General features: G+C 33.7%; 1 protein-coding gene across 1 annotated transcript in view; it reads right to left on the bottom strand.

Annotated features, from left to right (window-relative positions):
• Positions 1-2,058: 2,058 nt before the first annotated feature.
• RSBN1L (round spermatid basic protein 1 like) overlaps positions 2,059-19,534 on the bottom strand; it is a 72,915-nt gene continuing 55,439 nt past the window's right edge. Inside the window, exons 5-9 of the mRNA XM_077746927.1 lie at positions 13,566-13,703; positions 11,205-11,347; positions 7,399-7,566; positions 6,002-6,110; positions 2,059-5,920 (exon numbers count right to left, since the gene is read on the bottom strand). Coding sequence (XP_077603053.1) covers positions 5,282-5,920; positions 6,002-6,110; positions 7,399-7,566; positions 11,205-11,347; positions 13,566-13,703 — 1,197 coding nt within the window. The 3' untranslated portion in view covers positions 2,059-5,281. The remainder of the gene's footprint in view (positions 5,921-6,001; positions 6,111-7,398; positions 7,567-11,204; positions 11,348-13,565; positions 13,704-19,534) is intronic.

Raw genomic sequence — 19,534 nt, 5'->3', positions numbered from 1 at the left:
TGGAATATTTCTAAGCAAAAGAGTAACAATCATGATTTGTCTTACAAAGATTACTACATTCTTTGTAGTAACAAAGAATGAATTGGAATGGGGATGGGGCAGAGGACTGCAGACAGCCTACAACATTTTAGGCCATTTTAAGAGTCCAGGTGAGATAAACATCTACTATGACTAAGCATCTATTATAACAAGAAAAGCAGACAAATTATAAAACCATTTCTGAAGACAAGAAAATCTCACAACACGTTGTATATAGTTAGAAGAAAAGATAGAGAAATCTGATTACTGTGAGATGACTAGGTAGAGAGATAGTGATACCAATCACCAAATTAGGAGGGAATGGAACAGCTAATGCCTGGGGGCTAGGGAAAATAACTTAGATTTGATTACAGGGATTATTAGAGCTGCAGTGAGAATCCAAGGCTGATTGAAGTCATGGGGTCATGAAGATCATGCAGGGACACAGTATAGAGACCTAAAGAATCTGAGACTGCTTTAAGTAGTGGTGAATAGGCAAAAGAAGACCTCCAAAGAAATGGAAAAGCACAACAGAACAGTTAGGTCATACATACGGAGTTTTAAGGAGTAAATGATTGTTCACAAGTGCTTCAAGGATTAAACAGAAATATTAAGAAATGAAGCCACTGAATTTTGATCTCAAAGATCAAAAAGTGATCTTTGAGAGAACCATTTAAGCAGGGTGATTAAATTTGAGGATTAAAACAAAACTGTAGTGAGATGAGGAAGTGAAGGCAGACAGATTTCCAAGAACTCAGTCAGGGAGATGGAACAATAGCATAAACAAAAGCCAGACTGAAGAAAAGTAGGGTTTTTTTTTTGTTTGTTTTGTTTTTGTTTTTTTAAAGAAGACAGATCTGAGATTTTTCACATACATGTCTAGCTTAGTTAAAACACAATTTCAAAGAAAGAAGAAACTTGAGATGTAGAGGGAAGATGTGGAACTGCCTGTCCAAATAAAATTTTAAACACTGTATAATGCAAAATATTTGCAAGTATACTGACTTGTCTCTGAATCTTCCCACTTAGTAGTCTTTAGTAGTACAAAAGCAATAAACTTTATAGGAAACCAAACAGATTTAACATTTTAAAAAATATAGATGCATAAATCATAAATTTAAAAATGTGTAGAAGGATCCACAGTTCTCATATTTTGATAGTGAAGTTCTTGGAAGGCAGATAATAGTAATAAAACATACAAGTGGTATGTCTTTATTTTACTTTTCATTTCTAGTTAACAGAAATTCTATTTGCCCACATTTTATTCTTGGAGCATTCACATTACGTGATTGGGTTTAAGTCCTCAAAGGGAAGATAACCTGAAATGCACGATGTTTTTTTCCCCCTTCCTTTCCCTGATCTCCCAGGAGAGATATGGTATATAACCTCTGTAAACTTAGAAAAGACACTGCCTTTTAGCCTCTTGCGCTTAACATTCTAAAAAGCAAGCATTCCATCTGCACTATGCAGTATGTCACAGAACAGAAAAGCCAGAGCAGAGATAGAGATTTATCTTTCTCCCTACTTGTCTTCTTAATTATCTTATCTGAGATACACTGTCAGTGCTTAATTAAGTCTTTCATTAAATACACAAGGCATTCCAAAACCAAAATTTTGTTCACATATCAAATTAGATACACCAGGTGGGAGAAAGATTAAGCAACAGCTCTCCTACCACTCTAAAGACCTAAAACCCATCATGTCACTTTTTACCAGCTTAAAAGTGTTTGGAAAACAATGGCACTTTTGTCCTCCCCTCCAGGGAGACAAATAGTCCTGTCTAGAGGGAGGGAAGTGATTTAGCATGCCCTACCAGCACCCATACCTAACTAGTTTAGCAGCTGTACTTAAGGTAATCCTCTGTATTCTAGGTTGGCATGAATCAACTTTGGATAATTAATTTTTAAGAGAAAGAAAGATTTTCAAATTGGAATTCAAGATCTTATGGTTTTGAGACAGAGAAACAAGAACTTTTAAAGATGACAAGATGAAAATAAAATGCCAAATATAAGAAAATAATTACAAAACAAGGTAAAAAGATTATAGTTCTCAATTTTAGTATTTATTGAAAGGTGGAAGACAAGGAAAATTCCTCTCAAACTCTAAAAACAAATCTTGCATCTTTGCTAAATGTAAAATCATTGTTTTAGATATTTGCTTTACATGACAATGAACTTGTCCAACAAAAAAAGTGAATGCAAGTTTACCAAAACAGTGCTAATCTATTATTTACAGAAATTATCTCACCTGCCATAAGTATTTGGGAAAAAACCGTTTCACTCAGGAACACTAATGAAATACCTTGAAGACCTAACACAAGAAATAAAACTTTTCGTACCTTCCTTGACCCCAACTCCCCTAAGTTATATAATGGATTAAAAATGAATATATGCAGGAATAAACATAGTATTTCCAATAATCTTACACACATGCACACACACATACACACACATACACAGTGTTGTGCTAGATCAACCTAATGTTTATTTAAGGTCAACAGCCTTAGGGACAAGGGAAAAAAATGAATATGGCTTTAGTAAAGTTTTCAACTAAATATCACAAATGCTTAATTCTTTTGCTAGCTAACCAGCTAACCTGAGTATGGAAAAGATATTACTTCTTAGATAGCTAAAAAGGTATGAACAAAAGTAATTTAAAAAAAAAAAAGAAGAAAAGCACTATAGCAGACACCACTGAGGTACCTTAGTTATTTTTTTAAAGGTCTGTGTATCAATTTAATAATTTACACAATCACTGTTTATATAGCATAAGATCATATAGAAACTACATATTAAGTGCTTTATTATTCTGGTCCAAGAAAGTGGAAATAACAAACAAACAAAAAACCCCCCGAAAAAAGAACTTGTGTTCAGATAAAGAACTGGAATGTACTAACTAGGAAACCATTAACATAATGCAATATTGAAATAGAAATTACTTGTGTGTAACAAAGGTAGTCAGAAAGTTGTCAGATTGAATCTGAAGAGAATTTTAAAATTATAACCCGTAAGACAAGGAACATAGCATTATTCAAGGTGACAAAGCTGTAGCTTGAAGTCTGAGCCCACTGATTTATATTTCACTTCCAGAGAAACGTATGTATTTTATAAAACATTACATTTTCAAAATATGGACAAGTTTTGAGTATTGTTTATAAAAGAAACAATACCTAAAAGCAACCACTGTGGTTGTTTTAGATATGTCTTTTAGGCAAAAGTTTAAGGCTCATAATATTTTGGACGGATACCCTAAAGACCTTTTATTACTGTATGATCTCATGCATCTATGTGTATACTATTGGAAAATTGAAACTAAAAAACATTGTTAAATATATCACCCCCGCAATTAAATAGAGAAAAACAAAAACATTTTAACCACATGCTCTCCTACTTCTCAATACTGGTTTGTTATTAACTTTTGTATCCAAAAGGTAGACGCAAATAATAAATTTAGCTTAAAAGAGAAGATTAAAGTGGTGAAGAGCAGGCTAAGGCAGTAACGTATAAACAAAATCCCTATTTACATTATCATGATTTATACCTTCCTTATCCCATGAAAATTCCTATGTTACAAATATATTGATTTCCTATAAACCACTGAGATTTCCTACAATATTTGCCTACCCTTTTAAATTGTGGGCCAGAAATATCACTGCTGCAATTATTTTTTCTGGTGAAATGCCTCTAAGTGGCTTCTTCCTAACCAGAAAGATAAGCAGTTTTATGGGTACCACAAATGAAGCTGGAGCAGAAACAATTTAAATAGTAACACTAGCCCAAAAGAACCACAGTTAAAAGTCATCAACCAAAGTAAGAGCCCAGAAAAATACCAAAGGTAAATAAAATCGATTTGCAATGAGCAGAGTTCCTTATATCAAAGCATACATTAAAGACATGTGTTTGACTTTCAATTATAGTAGTGGTAGCAGTCTCAATTAGTGCTGAAGTTCATCACTTAAGAGATTTGTTTTAAGCTTTAGGCAGGCACTGGCAATTCTGTTTCTACCCTAATTTTAATTTCTAGAGCTTTTTGGCGGGGAAAAAAAAGTACTCTAAGTTGTTTTCCTTGCTAAGGTAGGGAGAAGGATCCTTAGAAAAATGAGGTAACACATCTTACTTTGTTAGTTATATGTCTGTATATGGCAGCTGAGTCATTGCCCTTAAAAGATTCTGTATTTGTCGTATTTTCCTCTTGTTCTGCAAGAAAAAGTAAAAAAGGATTTTAACTGCTCCCAACTAAACATTCTGTAACTAATTATTTTTACTCAGCTTCTATTAAGTATAGTACAGATGCTGATTGGTAAGAAAATGTTCTCAACTTCTCATTCCATACACTACAGAGAAAATTTAGAGCTATGTAATCTTGTCACGTAACTTCATTAGTTAGAAGAGTTAGATATCACTAACAGACCTTATTTCTCCCAACTTTATAAAACTGTTTCTATTATCTAACCTGCTTTCTTAATGTTGAATATAAATATTTTAAAACGTATTCCAGGGAGTGAGGCTAGGAAGTTTCACATATTCATCTTATTCAGCAATTTAAGAAGTTATGCAAAATATGATATACATATATATATTCCCATACATACACACATATATAAATATGCTTTCATAACTGAATCTCAGTTTTAAAAATGCTTACACAGTGTGGGGAATTTAAATATTCACTAGATTGAATAGGTACATTTGCACTCCATTACCACTCTAAATGGATACACCAGCAGAAACATAATAGACCAAATGATTTAACTGAATTGTCAGTTTGTCTTTTTGCAGACCCAACAGAAAACATATTTATTATTATGAACCTTTATTAAGTGGCTCACATTTCAGTATAAATCACACTAAAAAGATTTTTTAAAAGCTATATACACTACAGTGCTGACACAGTAAAATGAAAAAAAATTGGTATAAATAAGCTCTATGGAAAAGCCTTTAAATTGTCAAAAAAGAATTCTGGCTCATATTACAAAAAATATATATATATATATGTTAATGTCAGCTCTATTCTAAAACCTACAATCCCAAATCAAATGATTTTTTAAAGACTCCTTTTGTTTAAACCTGTAATGTTTACAGTGCATCTGGCCCTAAGTGCTTTGATACTTCACAGTTATGGACAGGCACTGAGGAATGTTACAAAGCTACATAAACTCTATTTTGTAACAGACTTGGGAGCAAGTCCTTGGCTTGCTTTCAGAATTCATGAATCTTTATTACATTATTAACTTAAAAAATTTTTTAAATGGTTATGTACAAATTCAGCACAAAATGTCGTCATCTTTCCTATCTTGATTTAAATGTGCTGAACTAGGTTGCCTTGTATCAACTAGACTTATGAGACTTCCAGGACATAATTCTTCCTTTAAATCTTTGTTGGTATTTTCAAATTTAGAGTCCACGTCAATCTTAAATTCTGTAAATTGAACATGATCCAATTTTGCTTTAACATTCTTGCCATCCATGTTCGGTGCTCTAGTCTTTTCAGGAATATAAACATTCACAGGTTCTTCCTTGATTCTTACAGATGCAATAGGTTCATGTTTAATCTGCTGTAGTTCAGATTTAGAATGAAGTTTGTCTGAAAAATTAGAATCCAAGGAGGGTTTGTTTACAGCACAAAGCATGTGGTCAGTGTGAGTTCCAGGAACTGATGATGTGGAATCTGGTGATGTGCCTTTTTCATGAGTAGCTGTATTCTGAACAGTGTCCTCCTCAAGGTGATATAACTTAAGCCGAACGTGCCATGCTAGACTGCATACAGCTGAAACTGTCTTGAACTGATGAACAACATTCCTTGGGATAAAATAAATGTCATTATCATACAGCTGAATCCTGGCATAGCGGATGCCTTCCCTCCTCAGCTGATTAAGTTTTGCATCATCAACCCACTGGACACACTAAAAAAAGAAACAGGAATACCAGTTAAGTCTTTTCCACAATAAAAATTAAACTGAAGACAGTAATGGTTGAAGATATACCTGGGACAGTGGAGGTTCATGTAAATCTAACTGCATTCGTTGAACTACTTCCAAGAAATCTTCAGCATGAAAACAAATTACATCTTTGGTTATTCGGGGTTGAGCAGGCCTAATAAAGAACATGAAACAGTGAAGAATCTTCCATTAATATTTCACTTGGTTAAGTTCTTATCAAATTTATGGTCAAAACAGAAGTACTTAGAAATAAAATCAAATGTAATTTGATATTTCATACTTAAACAAAGGGATAAAACCATGAGTTTTGGCCTAAACATAAATAGAACAACTTGCCTCATATTTTATTATAGCTATGTATAACCGTATTTTGAAAAATGAAAAATAATTTGAATTGGTTAATTATGGGAATCAAAAAAGTAAGGGCTTTACCTTAAAAGTCAATACGTCAACAAATTAAATACTAAAGATGAAACTGCTACATAAAAATTAGAGGTAAATATGAGGAAAAGAGAATACTTTCAATAAAGAAATATATAACTGCAATTATATATAAAATTCCTAAATAACTTTTTTTTTTAATATTTTTATTTATTTCTAGGAGAGAGAGAGAGAGAGATAGCGTGAGCAGGGGAGGGTCAGAGAGAGAGGGAGTCACAGACTGAAACAGGCTCCAGGCTCTGAGCTGGCAGTCAGCACAGAGCCCGACGCGGGGCTCGAACCCACGAACCGCGAGATCATGACCTAAGCGAAAGTCGGACGCTTAACCGACTAAGCCACCCAGGCGCCCCAAAATTCCTAAATAACTCTTAATAAATTAAGAGACATTCATTAGAAAAGTGCTACTAAACTATTAATACTCTATTTGTGGGGGATTAATAGTGTCTTTAAGATTTAATTCTAGAAAAAATCCCCAAATTCATCAATTAATGAGCAATACACAAATAACATTTTTTACAGAACATGCTAAAAAACAGATTTTGAAGTGAAATCCCAAGCAACAGAATTACAAAAAAAGTCATACCAAAACAAATCATAAAAAGATTTAAAAAAAAACCAGTGATAAAGAGAAAATCTGAATCATATATTGATACAGAGGGAAAGTAGGGTAATATCATCAAGGACAATGACGACACAGTAAGCACCAAGTGAACCTTAGTTTTTCTTTAACTTTAATTAAGACAATTGTTTTCACCTCTAATCACTTAGAAAATCAAACTATTATGGTCAAACCCAAAAGAGTAAAAGTACATTCTAACAATTGAAAAATTCTAATGCAATTATACAATTAGGATATCCAAATAGAGAGAAAAATGAAACTTACTTTCCCCACAGGAAGGAGAATTACTGAGAAACTTCCCAAGAAAAATTTTAAAAGAAAATCTTTCATTAAAATAGCAGTAGTTAAAAAAAAAAAAGAAAAAGCAGTAGTTAATACATACCACTCTCCACAGTGCACAGCCTTCAACACTCCAACAGCAGCTGTAGTCTGTCGTTCAAAGCCCTGTCCTATATGATCTGCATGGGCTCTTGTCCTGTCTTCAAAGAGCATCTCACGGGGCTCACTGGTTCGAGGTAGGTACTGCAGGTTTTTTATTTCATTGGTAGTTCTATTAAAATAAAATAATAGATAGACAGATAGGAGGTAGGTAGGCAGGCAGGCAGGCATGAAGGCAGGCATGAAGGCAGGCAGGCAGATAGAAAGAAAGACAGAAAGACAGAAAGAAAGACAGAAAGAAAGACAGAAAGAAAGACAGAAAGACAGACAGACAGACAGACAGACAGAAAGAAAGAAAGAAANGACAGAAAGACAGAAAGAAAGACAGAAAGAAAGACAGAAAGAAAGAAAGAAAGAAGAAAGAAAGACAGAAAGAAAGAAAGAAAAGACAGAGGAGGTTGGGAGAGAGGCTGACTTACGTATTAAGGCTTGAAATAACCTTCAATCATTTGTAATGAAGTCCTGAGGCTTAACTGCCATCAAGGATTTAGTAATTACATAATTCAGAGACAAAAGGAAATTTTACATCACCTGCTCCCAAATCAAGTTCTATTTTTAAAATGAACAAGAACAAACAAAAATGCATACAATCCCCTACCTTTTCTAACATACCCTTCACAAAAATGGCAGTTGTAAGGTGGATAAACAACTAAATCATAGGTGCTGTGGTTTACCCAGGTTCCCTTCCAGAATCTTTACCTGAGGTTTGGGTCTTATCTGTAGAGCCATGCCTCCCACTCAAATCACATGGCTAATGTAAGATATATTATCTGGAACAAACAGGTAACTTTCAAAATGGATTAATTAATATTTACATAATACCTACTGTATACCTACCAGGTTCTATCTAGGCACTGCAGCTAGTGAACAAGACAGTAGTGAATAAAACAGACAAGTTCCCTACTCTCACAGGAGTTGATATTCTCGTGAAGACTAACAAATAAATAGGAAGAAAATACCAAGTAATAAGTACTTCCACAAAACATGCATGACTTATTGGAGGTAGAAAGGAAAACCTTAGCTCCCTCTTAAAGGACAGCCACCTGCATTCCCCTACCATTCACCTAGATATGCATACAGAAGCTGCTACTTAGTCTCATTCAATGCAAAAACCCTCTAATTGTGCTGCAAAAGGGGAAAAGGGTGAGAAGAATTTCTTTGACAGGAGTCATCATCTTGTTATCATCTTCCTGTGCAGTTTCCTGTTGCTTTCAAAGACAAATCCAGATTGCCCCCATAATTTTCTCCTCTCATCCTAGTCTTAACCCCTAGAATCACTCTTTCTTATTAGTTCTCTAATTTCCCACCATCCAACTCTCCTACTTATTGCTCTTTGTGCACTCTTGTATTACACTTTTTCAACACACACAAACACACACACATGCAGATGATGCTACATCATACTTTTTTCCCTTTGTGACTATGTTCTATAGGTGTCAGAAAGCTAGATGATGATTCCTATGGAAAGCTAACAGGCTTTCAAGCCTACAACTCTGGTGTCATTAACACCACATTCTAATAAATTAAAACTTTAGATGAAGCATTTAGCACGGTGCCTTGGCCAATGTTGTTATCAGTTAGTCAGACTACGTGATATGAAATCATCACATATATATGGTTTCTAATCCCTAAGGGCAGGGAGTTTCCTCAGAGGGCTGGTGAACTCCCTTAAATTACATGTAAAACTCTGTATATCTGCACTGTTCTGGGGACAGGCTTTCAGATTCTCAAAATGATTTATATATCCAAGTTAAGAACCACTGAGAAACACACCAATTTTGTCATTTTATCATTTACTACCAACTTATATAATAAATCATCCAACCAACAAATATTTACTAAACACCAGGCACTCTGTTTAAGTGCTAGAGACACATTAGTAACAAGCACAACAGACTTCCTGTCCTCATGCAACCTACAGTTTACTCAGTGACTATTTTCCTTTTTTCTTTTCTTTTTAAACTAACAATCACTTTAATTAATAATAAAACATCTATGGATATAAAAAAACGTATCATCTCCACCATCACCCACTCCAATGTTAACTTAGTGTACATTTTTCCACATTTTTCTCTGTACTCACATAAATATATACTTATACACATTTATTTCTTTTCATAAAAATACAATCATAATGGCCATATTACTCTTCACTTTGCACTTTTAAAAATGTCACGAAAATCCTTCCAGATCAACGGACACAAATAATTCATTTATTTTAACTATTTCAACATATTCTTTTTTTAAAGATTTTTTAAGTAGCCTCTACATTCAACATGGGACTCAAACTCACAACCCCAAGGTCAAGAGTTGCATGCGCCACTGATGGAGCCAGCCAGGAGGAGTCCCAAAGGAATGGATATATAACATCTTTTAAGATTTTATTTCACCATATTTTTAATAGGAATGTGCCAAAATGTATTCAACCATTCCACTGTTAATGGGCACTGAGACCATTTTAAACTCTATTTCTCACTACCAAGAATGCTGCAATTAATATTCTTTTATACATACATTTACCTTTAGTGATTTCATTTCTTAAGACAGATTCCCAAAAGTAGTCGTGCTGGATCAAATAGTATTTATGCATTAAACTTCATGAGCTATTGTTAAATTGCTTTCACAGAATGATCATAGCAGCTCACCTTTCTACCAACAATATATAAATAAATGATCCTGTTTCCTTTACCTCCCAGCCTCTAATACTTTCTTTTTTTCTCTTTTTCTTTTATTTGGCCAATGTAATAGGTAAAAATAGTATCTCAAGATTCTTTTAATACAACTGGCTGAGGCCTATTTTTCTACCAGGTTGTGTTACATTTTTGTTGTCAATTTGGGAATGTTCTTTGTATATTAACTTTAGTCTGGCACACATTTATATGTTTTAGTCCAGTCTGTCACAGTTTTGAACTTAGTTGTTGATGTCTTTTCTCTCACAAACAGTATTACTATTATATATTTCTAACTTGCTCAGTCTCGCCTAGGTTTAAAGGTTTTATTCTTATATTTTAATTCTTTATCTATTATGTTCAAATCTCTGACTTCCTGTATAAGGGCTATGGCTTTGTTTTCTTTCAAATGGACTTCAATTATGCCAACATTAATCTTCCTTTTCCCATCTATCTCATACATTAAAGTCCCATCATACTTCGATCTATTTGGATAATCTATCGTATTCCAATGATCTTTTTGAGCTTTATAATTTTTAATATCTAGTAACACAAGGTCCCCCTCACTTATTTTGTCTTTCACAGTTTTCTTGGATATTTGTTGACTTTAATAGTCTTCCTTCTGAACTTTAAAATCATTAAATCCAGTGCTGGAAGTGTGAGTCCAAGTGGAATGCTAAAAATTTCAAAGGACACTCATTTTTATCCAATCTAGAACATAGCAGGGTTTTCCATTTGTTTAGGTTATTATTTTATATCCTCTAGGAGATGTAGTTTTCTTAAAATGGGTTCTGAATATTTCTTATTAAATTTATGCCAAGATAGTTTATGTCTTTGATGTAAATGACATTTTTATCCATTCCTAGTTACAATTTATTGTCATTTGCCTACATTACTCAAGCCTGATTTATATTTGATATTTTATAAAAGATTTTATCAGTATATGTAGCCATTTTTGAATTTACATTCCAAGTATGCTCTAAATCTTCCCTTCCTTCTTTGTCCAGTTTTCAACTAACACACGCACACCCCCAACGTACAAACATCTATCCCTGGCAATAAAAATTTGTATTCAACATACCTTTTCCTTTTGAAAGGTGACTTTGGCATATCAGCCACAGGGATCATTTGTTCTCCTGGGCGTACCCACATGATGGGACCATCATCACTGTCTTTTCGACTCTCTAATTTTAGACTAGACAGTGTCCCCCATGGCAGTGTACACTAGAGGCAAATAATTACACAGAAACCAATTATTTTCAATTGCATCTTCAAATATACATTAAAGAATACTGCCCCTTGACAAACTTTCATAAACACCTTTATACTTATACATTTAAAATACATACCTATATTGAATATATTCCTATGTATTCATACATTTTCCTTCAACAAATTCTATTTCAAACATATCAAGAGTAATTATTTTCAGATGGTTCACTCCTCTAACCCTGGCAGAAATATGATTTACTATATTCATCATTTGTTATTCCTCCTTCTACCAAATAAAAGGGTCATATAATGTTAATAAGTTGGCAAAATAAGCATGTGTTCTCCATGAGAATCCAGAAAAATGAACTACTAAGTTTTAAAAACCTGGTATCTCAAAAAAAAAAAAGGATACCTCATTGTAGTTATAATCAAGACCTAACAAAACAAAAAGAAAAACCAAACCAAAGTCAAAATTTATTTCTGTTTAGTAGTTACTTGAAGAGGTTGTTGGTCTAAAAGCAACTTTGCTTTTAAAAAGAAAAGATGGGGCGCCTGGGTGGCTTAGTCGGTCAAGCATCCGACTTCAGCTCAGGTCATGATCTCATGGTTCGTGGGTTTGAGTCCCGTGTTGGGCTCTGTGCTGACAGCTAGCTCAGAGCCTGGAGTCTACTTCAGATTCTGTGTCTCCTTCTCTCTCTGACCCTTTCTGTTCACGCTGTCTGTCTGTCTGTCTCTCAGAAATAAAACATTAAAAAAATTTTTTAAATAAAAAAAAAATGTCTAAGGGCCATTGTCCTCGTAATGGTGAGAATGGCATTTTAAAAAACATTTATTCCATCTCCTTCCAAGAAAGGGACTGTCACATAAAATTTCTCCTAAAAGAATGCATTTAGGGGTGCCTGGGTGGCTCAGTTGGTTGAGCATCTGACTTCGGCTCGGGTCATGATTTCATGGTTTGTGGGTTCGAGCCCCGCATCGGGCTCTGTGTTGACAGCTAGCTCAGAGCCTGGAGCCTGTCTTCAGATCTGTGTCTCCCTCTCTCTCTGACCCTCCCCTGTGCATGCTGTCTGTCTCTCTCTCTCAAAAATAAATAAAACATTTAAAAAAATTAAAAAAAGGAATGCATTTAATTCATTTGCTTTTAAAACTAAATCTGAAACATTGATGTTTTTAAACAATAGTATTTTTTTAAATTTAAAGTTTATTTATTTTGAGAAAGAATGAGACAACAAGGGTAGAGAGAGAGGAGAAAGAGAATCCCAAGCAGGCTCTGTGCCTGACGTGGGGCTTAAAATCACGACCTGTGAGATCATGAACTGGGATGAAACCGAGTCAGACGCTCAAGCAAGTGAGCCACCCAGGTGCCCCTAAATGATGGCATTTTAAAAATACCACTTAAAATAAATGCCATCAAATTCCATGATCTCACTAGTTCGGAAAAATAGAAAAATAACAAAAGGCTTAAAGAAATAAAAAAGAAAATGTAAGGGGAATGGAATGGAGTGAAAAAAATAAGTTAGAAAAGATATGTATACACACATAGATTAGAAAATGGAACAAGTACAAGTTACAAAAGAAGAGATCTACAATATTAGGTAGCAAATATTAGAGATAAATGATGTCACATTCTGACCTTTAAATTACTGATCAAAAAACTATATAGCTCAGTAATTTCTCTCTCAGTGGAACAGTCCCAGCAGCTCACAAGAAGAAATATTTTCCAGAATGCAGAGATTATTGAAAAAAAAATAAAAGGAATCTGGCTAGAAATCATTTAAAGGGGTCTTAAAGCTACACAGTCTAAATGTAATGTTTTATGGATGAGAAAACTGAAGTCCAGAAAGTTTAAATGGCTTGCCCATCCCAGGTAAGTAGAGCCAAGATTGAAATACAGATGTACAACTTCCCGAGCCAGTTTTCCACAAGGGCAAACTACCATTCCTTTGTCCTAAACATTTAATGTGTAAGCATCCTTTTGTAATTCTTAAATCCTCTGGTACTCAGTAGATAAAAAGCTAACAAACAGATGGAACCTAATTTCCTAACGTGGGAGCAACAGGCAAATGTTATTTTGGTTCACCACTCAGCTCTGCCGTTATAATCAGTACCTGAGAAGTCATGTGTACACACACTACATAAGAGTTCTATTTCTGAAACACCATGATTTGTGCCACCCATACCATGAAAGTGACACCCACAATTTAGACTACTTGATATTGTTTTCTCTTACTTTTAAAAATGGTGAATCTTCCAACATGTCAAGGAACTCAGGGAAGTAATCTCCCACTTCTTCATCAACTGCTCCCACCAAGCTGATCTGTCGCATTGGGCCAGCTCTGTAAGTACCGTGAGAATATGTTCTTTTTACCTGAAGGATATGGATTTAATTAAAAGTTATACGTAAGATAATGCTTGCTATCATTCTGTAATACTAAATTATATTGTCTGAGAACATAAGAACATAATGTGAGGTAAACAAAACAAAACAAAACAAGCCTTTACAAATAGGAAAAAAAAGGCATGGAAAAAAATCAATACTAAAGCTATTTTACCTTCTCTAGCTATTCCTCCATACTGCTTATAAAAACACAGAGATCAACAGCATAATTCTATACATTAACTTCTCACAATACAGTTCATTATTTGATCTATAAGGTCAATTAAATTATATTAAAAAGTTTATATACCTAATTTTTCCTAAATGCCTCATATCTTTTTATTGGAATTTCCCCCCTGAAGTGTTACATTTATCCAATTTATCCAGTGGTCTGTATGTCTGAAAGGCCATTAGGAATCATTTTCCCTTCCACATCATACCATGTTACTTAAGATCCAGCTTTATTTCTATGATTAACTCTAATAAAAACTACTAGAGACTGAGAATCTGGAGTCTTGGGTTCCAACTCTACCTTTATCTACCACCTATGTGACCTTCAGAAATCTTATAAATTCCTTGAGTTTTAGTTTCTTTAAGTGGAATGATTCATCTCAGATTGCTGAAGAACACTTAACAATTATATAAAGCTACAAAGTCACCCGCACAATGGACCAAATGGGCAGCATTCTTTGAGTATCAAGTCGAATAAAAACAAACCCACACCTCAAGAATCTTGGTACTTGAATTCTGACAAGCACATTTAAATCCTGCAAAGAAATCGACGCTTTTTCATATCCTAATGTGAGTAAACAAAAATCTTTATAAGGCAAAACAACTTCTTTCATAAACTTTAGGCAAAATCCTAATAATCTTTCTAATCTCTGGATTAGCCTTTGTGGGCACTAAATTTAGGGAGATCAAAGTGTCTCACTTTGCCTGGGTCTCCTGCAGTTTTAAAATTCAAAGTCCTATATATCTTAGGAGGCAAACCTGGAATGGTGAGGCTTTTATCACATCATGGACACACTCTAAAAGATAGTCACATCATAAAGCAAATCCTTACTGTCACAGCTGGTATAGACAGTCTTATGTATCCAAGAATCTAAGCCCTCTCACCCCCATACTTAAAAACCAATGAGGGGCGCCTGGGTGGCTCAGTCGGTTAAGCATCTGACTTCAGCTCAGGTCATGATCTCACGGTTTGTGGGTTTGAGTCCCACGTCAGGCTCTGTGCTGACAGCTCAGACCCTGGAGCCTGTTTCGGATTCTGTGTCTCCCTCTCTCTCTGCCCCTTCCCTACTCATGCTCTCTGTCTCAAAAATAAATAAACTATAAAAAATTAAAAATAAATAAAATAAAAACCAATGATAATAAAAATTCCGTGATAATATAGTAATTTGACTCAAATACCAGGGGATTTTATTTCATTTTTATCATAATCAGTGAAAGCAATTAACAATGAGACATTAATTCCTTAATAAGTTTATTTACCAGAATTCCAAATTTAAGTTTTGATTAACTGTCAAAAACTCACTTCTTAGAACCATAAAACATTCTTCCAATCCTCAAGTTACAAAAAAAATTGAGAGATCTGTGTCCCCATTTTGTACGCACGCCCCATTTTCCTGTCTTCCAAAAGTTCTTAGCATCTTCTATAACTGACAGAGCTAAAAGTTAAGATCTGGCTGTAAGAGGTTTTAGATGATTACATGTACTAACAGTACTACAAGAAAATTAGTCACCAGTATGCATTTCTGTAATGTAGTCTAACAAAGCTAAGGGTTATTATCAATTCAAAATTAAGCAAATTTACCAGAACGGACATAACATTAATTCTATTAGGTGATTCTGAGTTTGTGTCTCAGTTTTGGATGTGCAAATGATTGTATTAGAAGACTTCATGGCCATTCAGTGAAATCAAACTACTTACACCACAAAACTCAAAATTCTCCAAGTGCTTTGAAACACATCCTTTGACTTGTAAAAGTCACATAAAGATAATATTTCCACTTCAAACAAATAAAATTTCTGTGCCTCAAATCTCCTTAATTTGTTAACTCCAATAACTCATCTAACTCATTAACTAGTTCTGGAGTACCTGGGTGGCTCAGTCTTAGGTTAAGCATCCAACTTTGGCTCAGGTTACGATCTCCCAGTTCATGAGTTCGAGTTCTGCGTCAGACTCTGTGCTGACAGCTAACAGCCTGCTTCAGTTTCTGTGTCTCTCTCTTTGCTCCTCTCCTGCTAACACACATTCTCTCTCTCTCTCTCTCTCTCAAATAAAATCATTAACTAGTTCTAACAAAGCCAAATCAAGGAAGTCCTTGCTATCCAGCTGGTTCATCCTATGACATCAAAATATCAACAACGATCAACTGAATAATTGGGGCAGTGACTCAATGATCAAATAAATAATTTGGGTAAGGAGGAATCTTCAATGATCAAATTCTTCTAAAATACTAAGCATACTCAATTTATGAGCTCTCCTAAAGAAATGGGTACTTTGAACATACTTTTCAAGAAAAGTCAAATGGGTGGATGGTCCACTAGGCTTTTTTTCCAAGAGGATAAGTGCAAAGATTAAATGTGTACATATAAAAGATAATACCAAGAAAGAATGTTCTTTAATGTGAATGTTAGGAGTCAAAGATTATCTTCTCTGAGGAAATGTAAATGTGAGATGATAACAACTTATGTAATAGGTAAAAACAGGTCTTACTATATATGAAATAAATCATTTCGCAAATAATTGAGGTACTTTTTTGAGTTCTACCAAGCAGTAGCCATGCAATTCAAACTGCTTCAATCCTACGAAAAACAAAACACTACTAAAAGCATTATTAAACTATAGAGAAGAAAGGATAATAAGTAATCAGAAAACCAGAGCTGATTATTAAAAAATTTAACATTCAGCCCTATTAGAGTATAATTTCTGTGTTTAAATGTTAAGTAAAAACATGTATCATTTAGTAACTGAAAAAATGGGTAAAGCTTCTTGGATAATATTAAAGACAAATGATAATGTTTTATCTTATAACTTAAGTACTTCACTAACTTTGACTTAACCAAATGTTAACTAGATGTTATCTTAGGCTAGAATGATTATTAATTGAAGGGAACATTACTGACCTAGTCATCTCATTGCATTCAAATTACCTTTACATTAATTTCTAAGTTATAAACGTTGTTGTTTCTTTGAAACTAAAATGAAACACATCTAAATGAATACAGGCATAAATATTAAAAACTTTAACATAATACACTAAATACATTAGAACAAACTTGATTCCTCCTCCCACCATTTCTATTTTGAGGCTATCTAAAAAGAGCCTATATCTTTTGATGTTTTAAAATATGGTCCTATTATAAGTCATAAATATTTCAAAAGACAATGTGGAAAAACTGAATTTTCAAGAGTAAAGTAATATAGACTCTACTTGTCAGCTTATAATCTTAAATACTGTATTTGAATCTTTATAGTTCTTGTCACCTCATGACAAGCTACATATATATAATATGTGAAATTTACTTGCACACATAATTTGCTATAATAGTACAGGTCTTTCTCCTTTTCACCAAAATGTGCTAAAACTGTAAAGTACATCCTATTTAACTACTATTAAAATCACAATAAATTCTACTAAAAGTATGGTCTTTATATAAACTATATATACTTATCTATCATGTTCAAAAACAGCTATTTTCATCCAAGACATTTATTCTCTAAATATTAAAAATAATAATCTGATGACCCAATACAATGGATACAAATATATTTAAATTTAAAACTAATTTTTAAAAATTAAACTGAAGTCATCAAAATCTTAGAAAATTTCACAAAAGTAATTTTGTGAAAGCAACCTTTTAAAATACACTGTAATATAACTTAATTATGTACCAATAAACACAACTTTGTAGTTTCATAACCCAATATTCAAACATACACTAAATCAGTCAGAATCACTAATTTAATGTTTTAAGCATGGCAAATTTACACATAACAATGCATTCAAATTCAAAAAGTAGGTCTCTCTTGGTGAAATATAAAGAGGACACTTAAGTAGTTAAAACAAAATATAAGAATGTAATCCACACACCTTTCACAAAAAAGTAAGTACCTCTTGATTTAGGTGTCACCTATTTTACCGCAATACTATATAGCAAATATCCCCTCTTACATGAAATGAAATTAAATCTACAATATCATAAGATTAAAAAACCTCAATTCTCCAAAAAACATCTATTTAACAATTTAAAAGAGGCAGGGAGGAGGAAACAGGTCAGGGTCTAAAGGATCTCTGGATCGCCAAAATAAACACTATAAAACCATGACGCTTACAAGGGTCTCTTCTGACGTTATGTTTCTACAGCAGGCACAATCCTAACTAATCTCTAAAATCATAAAGGATAAGAAATCACGAATGTGAAGGGGGAAGGGAAGGCAAGGACCAAGCATACATATTTGTACCTCCCCTAGGATGTCAGTATTAGAGCATCAGAAATACAAACCTAGACTGACAACAGAGTTAAATTGTATTTGCACATGCTTAGTAAAAAGGGTATTTTCATTAAAATCATGGTAACTAAAACTATGGGCTTCCATTATCAGGAAAAATCACCTATCTAGAAAACATCGCATTCTGATGAGACTGGACATGAGATTACTTTATTTGCTTTGATTCACTTCATTAAACAGCAGTCAAGCCATCAGTTTTCTGATGCAGTTAAAAAATCTACTAGAAAATATCAAAACGTGTCACTGCTTTAAAACATACCCTATATGCTTCCTTAAAAAAATGCATTTTTACAAAGAGTACACATATTTTTCCTCTCAATTTAGGTATGCCCTTTTAAAAGACAACACAATAAGAGACAAGCAATACTTCTGCTTATATTTAAATACTTAAGTTCATATTTAAATAGTGCCTGTTAGAAGCAGATGGAATATTTTTAATCTAAACCTCCTCCCATAGCTCCCTTCACCCTCAAAACCTACCACCATCATGAATGCATGTTTACCTTTCCTCTCATATATTCTTTATAAATGTTATAAAGGGAAAGAAAAAGCAAGAATAGGAGACTTCTTATACCCAATGCCTGTTTAAGTGTCAATAACAAAGTCTAAGAAGTTCTGCTTAACAAGAAATGAACTGATTAATTAAATCATGTTTAAATTAAATCCTATTTATTATTCCTCATGAAAAGTAATCTTTAAAATAAATGAAAAAGAAGATCTAATGATCCTGAGATCAGCCTGCTACAAAAAGGAAAAAGTAGTATTTCTGACAAAGAAAAACACTGCCAAAAATAAATCTCTAAGACTCAAAACTTTTATTTTATGTATAAATATTGTTACAAGGGAAGAAGCAAATATATAATAAGTAATTCAAAAAAACATGAAGACTCACTTGAAACAACTTGCTGTTTCATAAAATATGCTTCCTGATATGTCAGCCCCTGATAAGAGGATTCAGTATAGTCCAATAAATTTGGAAAACTGTTCCATGTGTGGAAGGTTTACCACACACACGGACTGTTAGCATTTCTGAGACGTCTCAAGGTAAACATAACTTATTTTACCCAACATTACACAAACTATTCTGACTTCAAAATCTGTTTTTCTCATAGCTGTTTTAGCATACCTATCAACATCCTGAGACAGTAAAGGTTCCACAGAATAATAGTGAGCCATAATAAATACAGAAGATATTACAGATGTTCCTAGCTAGCTAGTATCAGCATCAAACTGAAGAAAACACAAAAACAGATTAGTTCTCAGAACCAAAAATTGAGGGGGTGAGGGCAGAAGAGGCTGTCAATTC

Source organism: Crocuta crocuta, unplaced genomic scaffold (assembly GCF_008692635.1).
Source record: "Crocuta crocuta isolate KB4526 unplaced genomic scaffold, BGI_CrCroc_1.0 scaffold396, whole genome shotgun sequence".
NCBI classification, from domain to species: Eukaryota; Metazoa; Chordata; class Mammalia; order Carnivora; family Hyaenidae; genus Crocuta; species Crocuta crocuta.
This window is presented reverse-complemented; position numbering and strand designations above follow the sequence as displayed.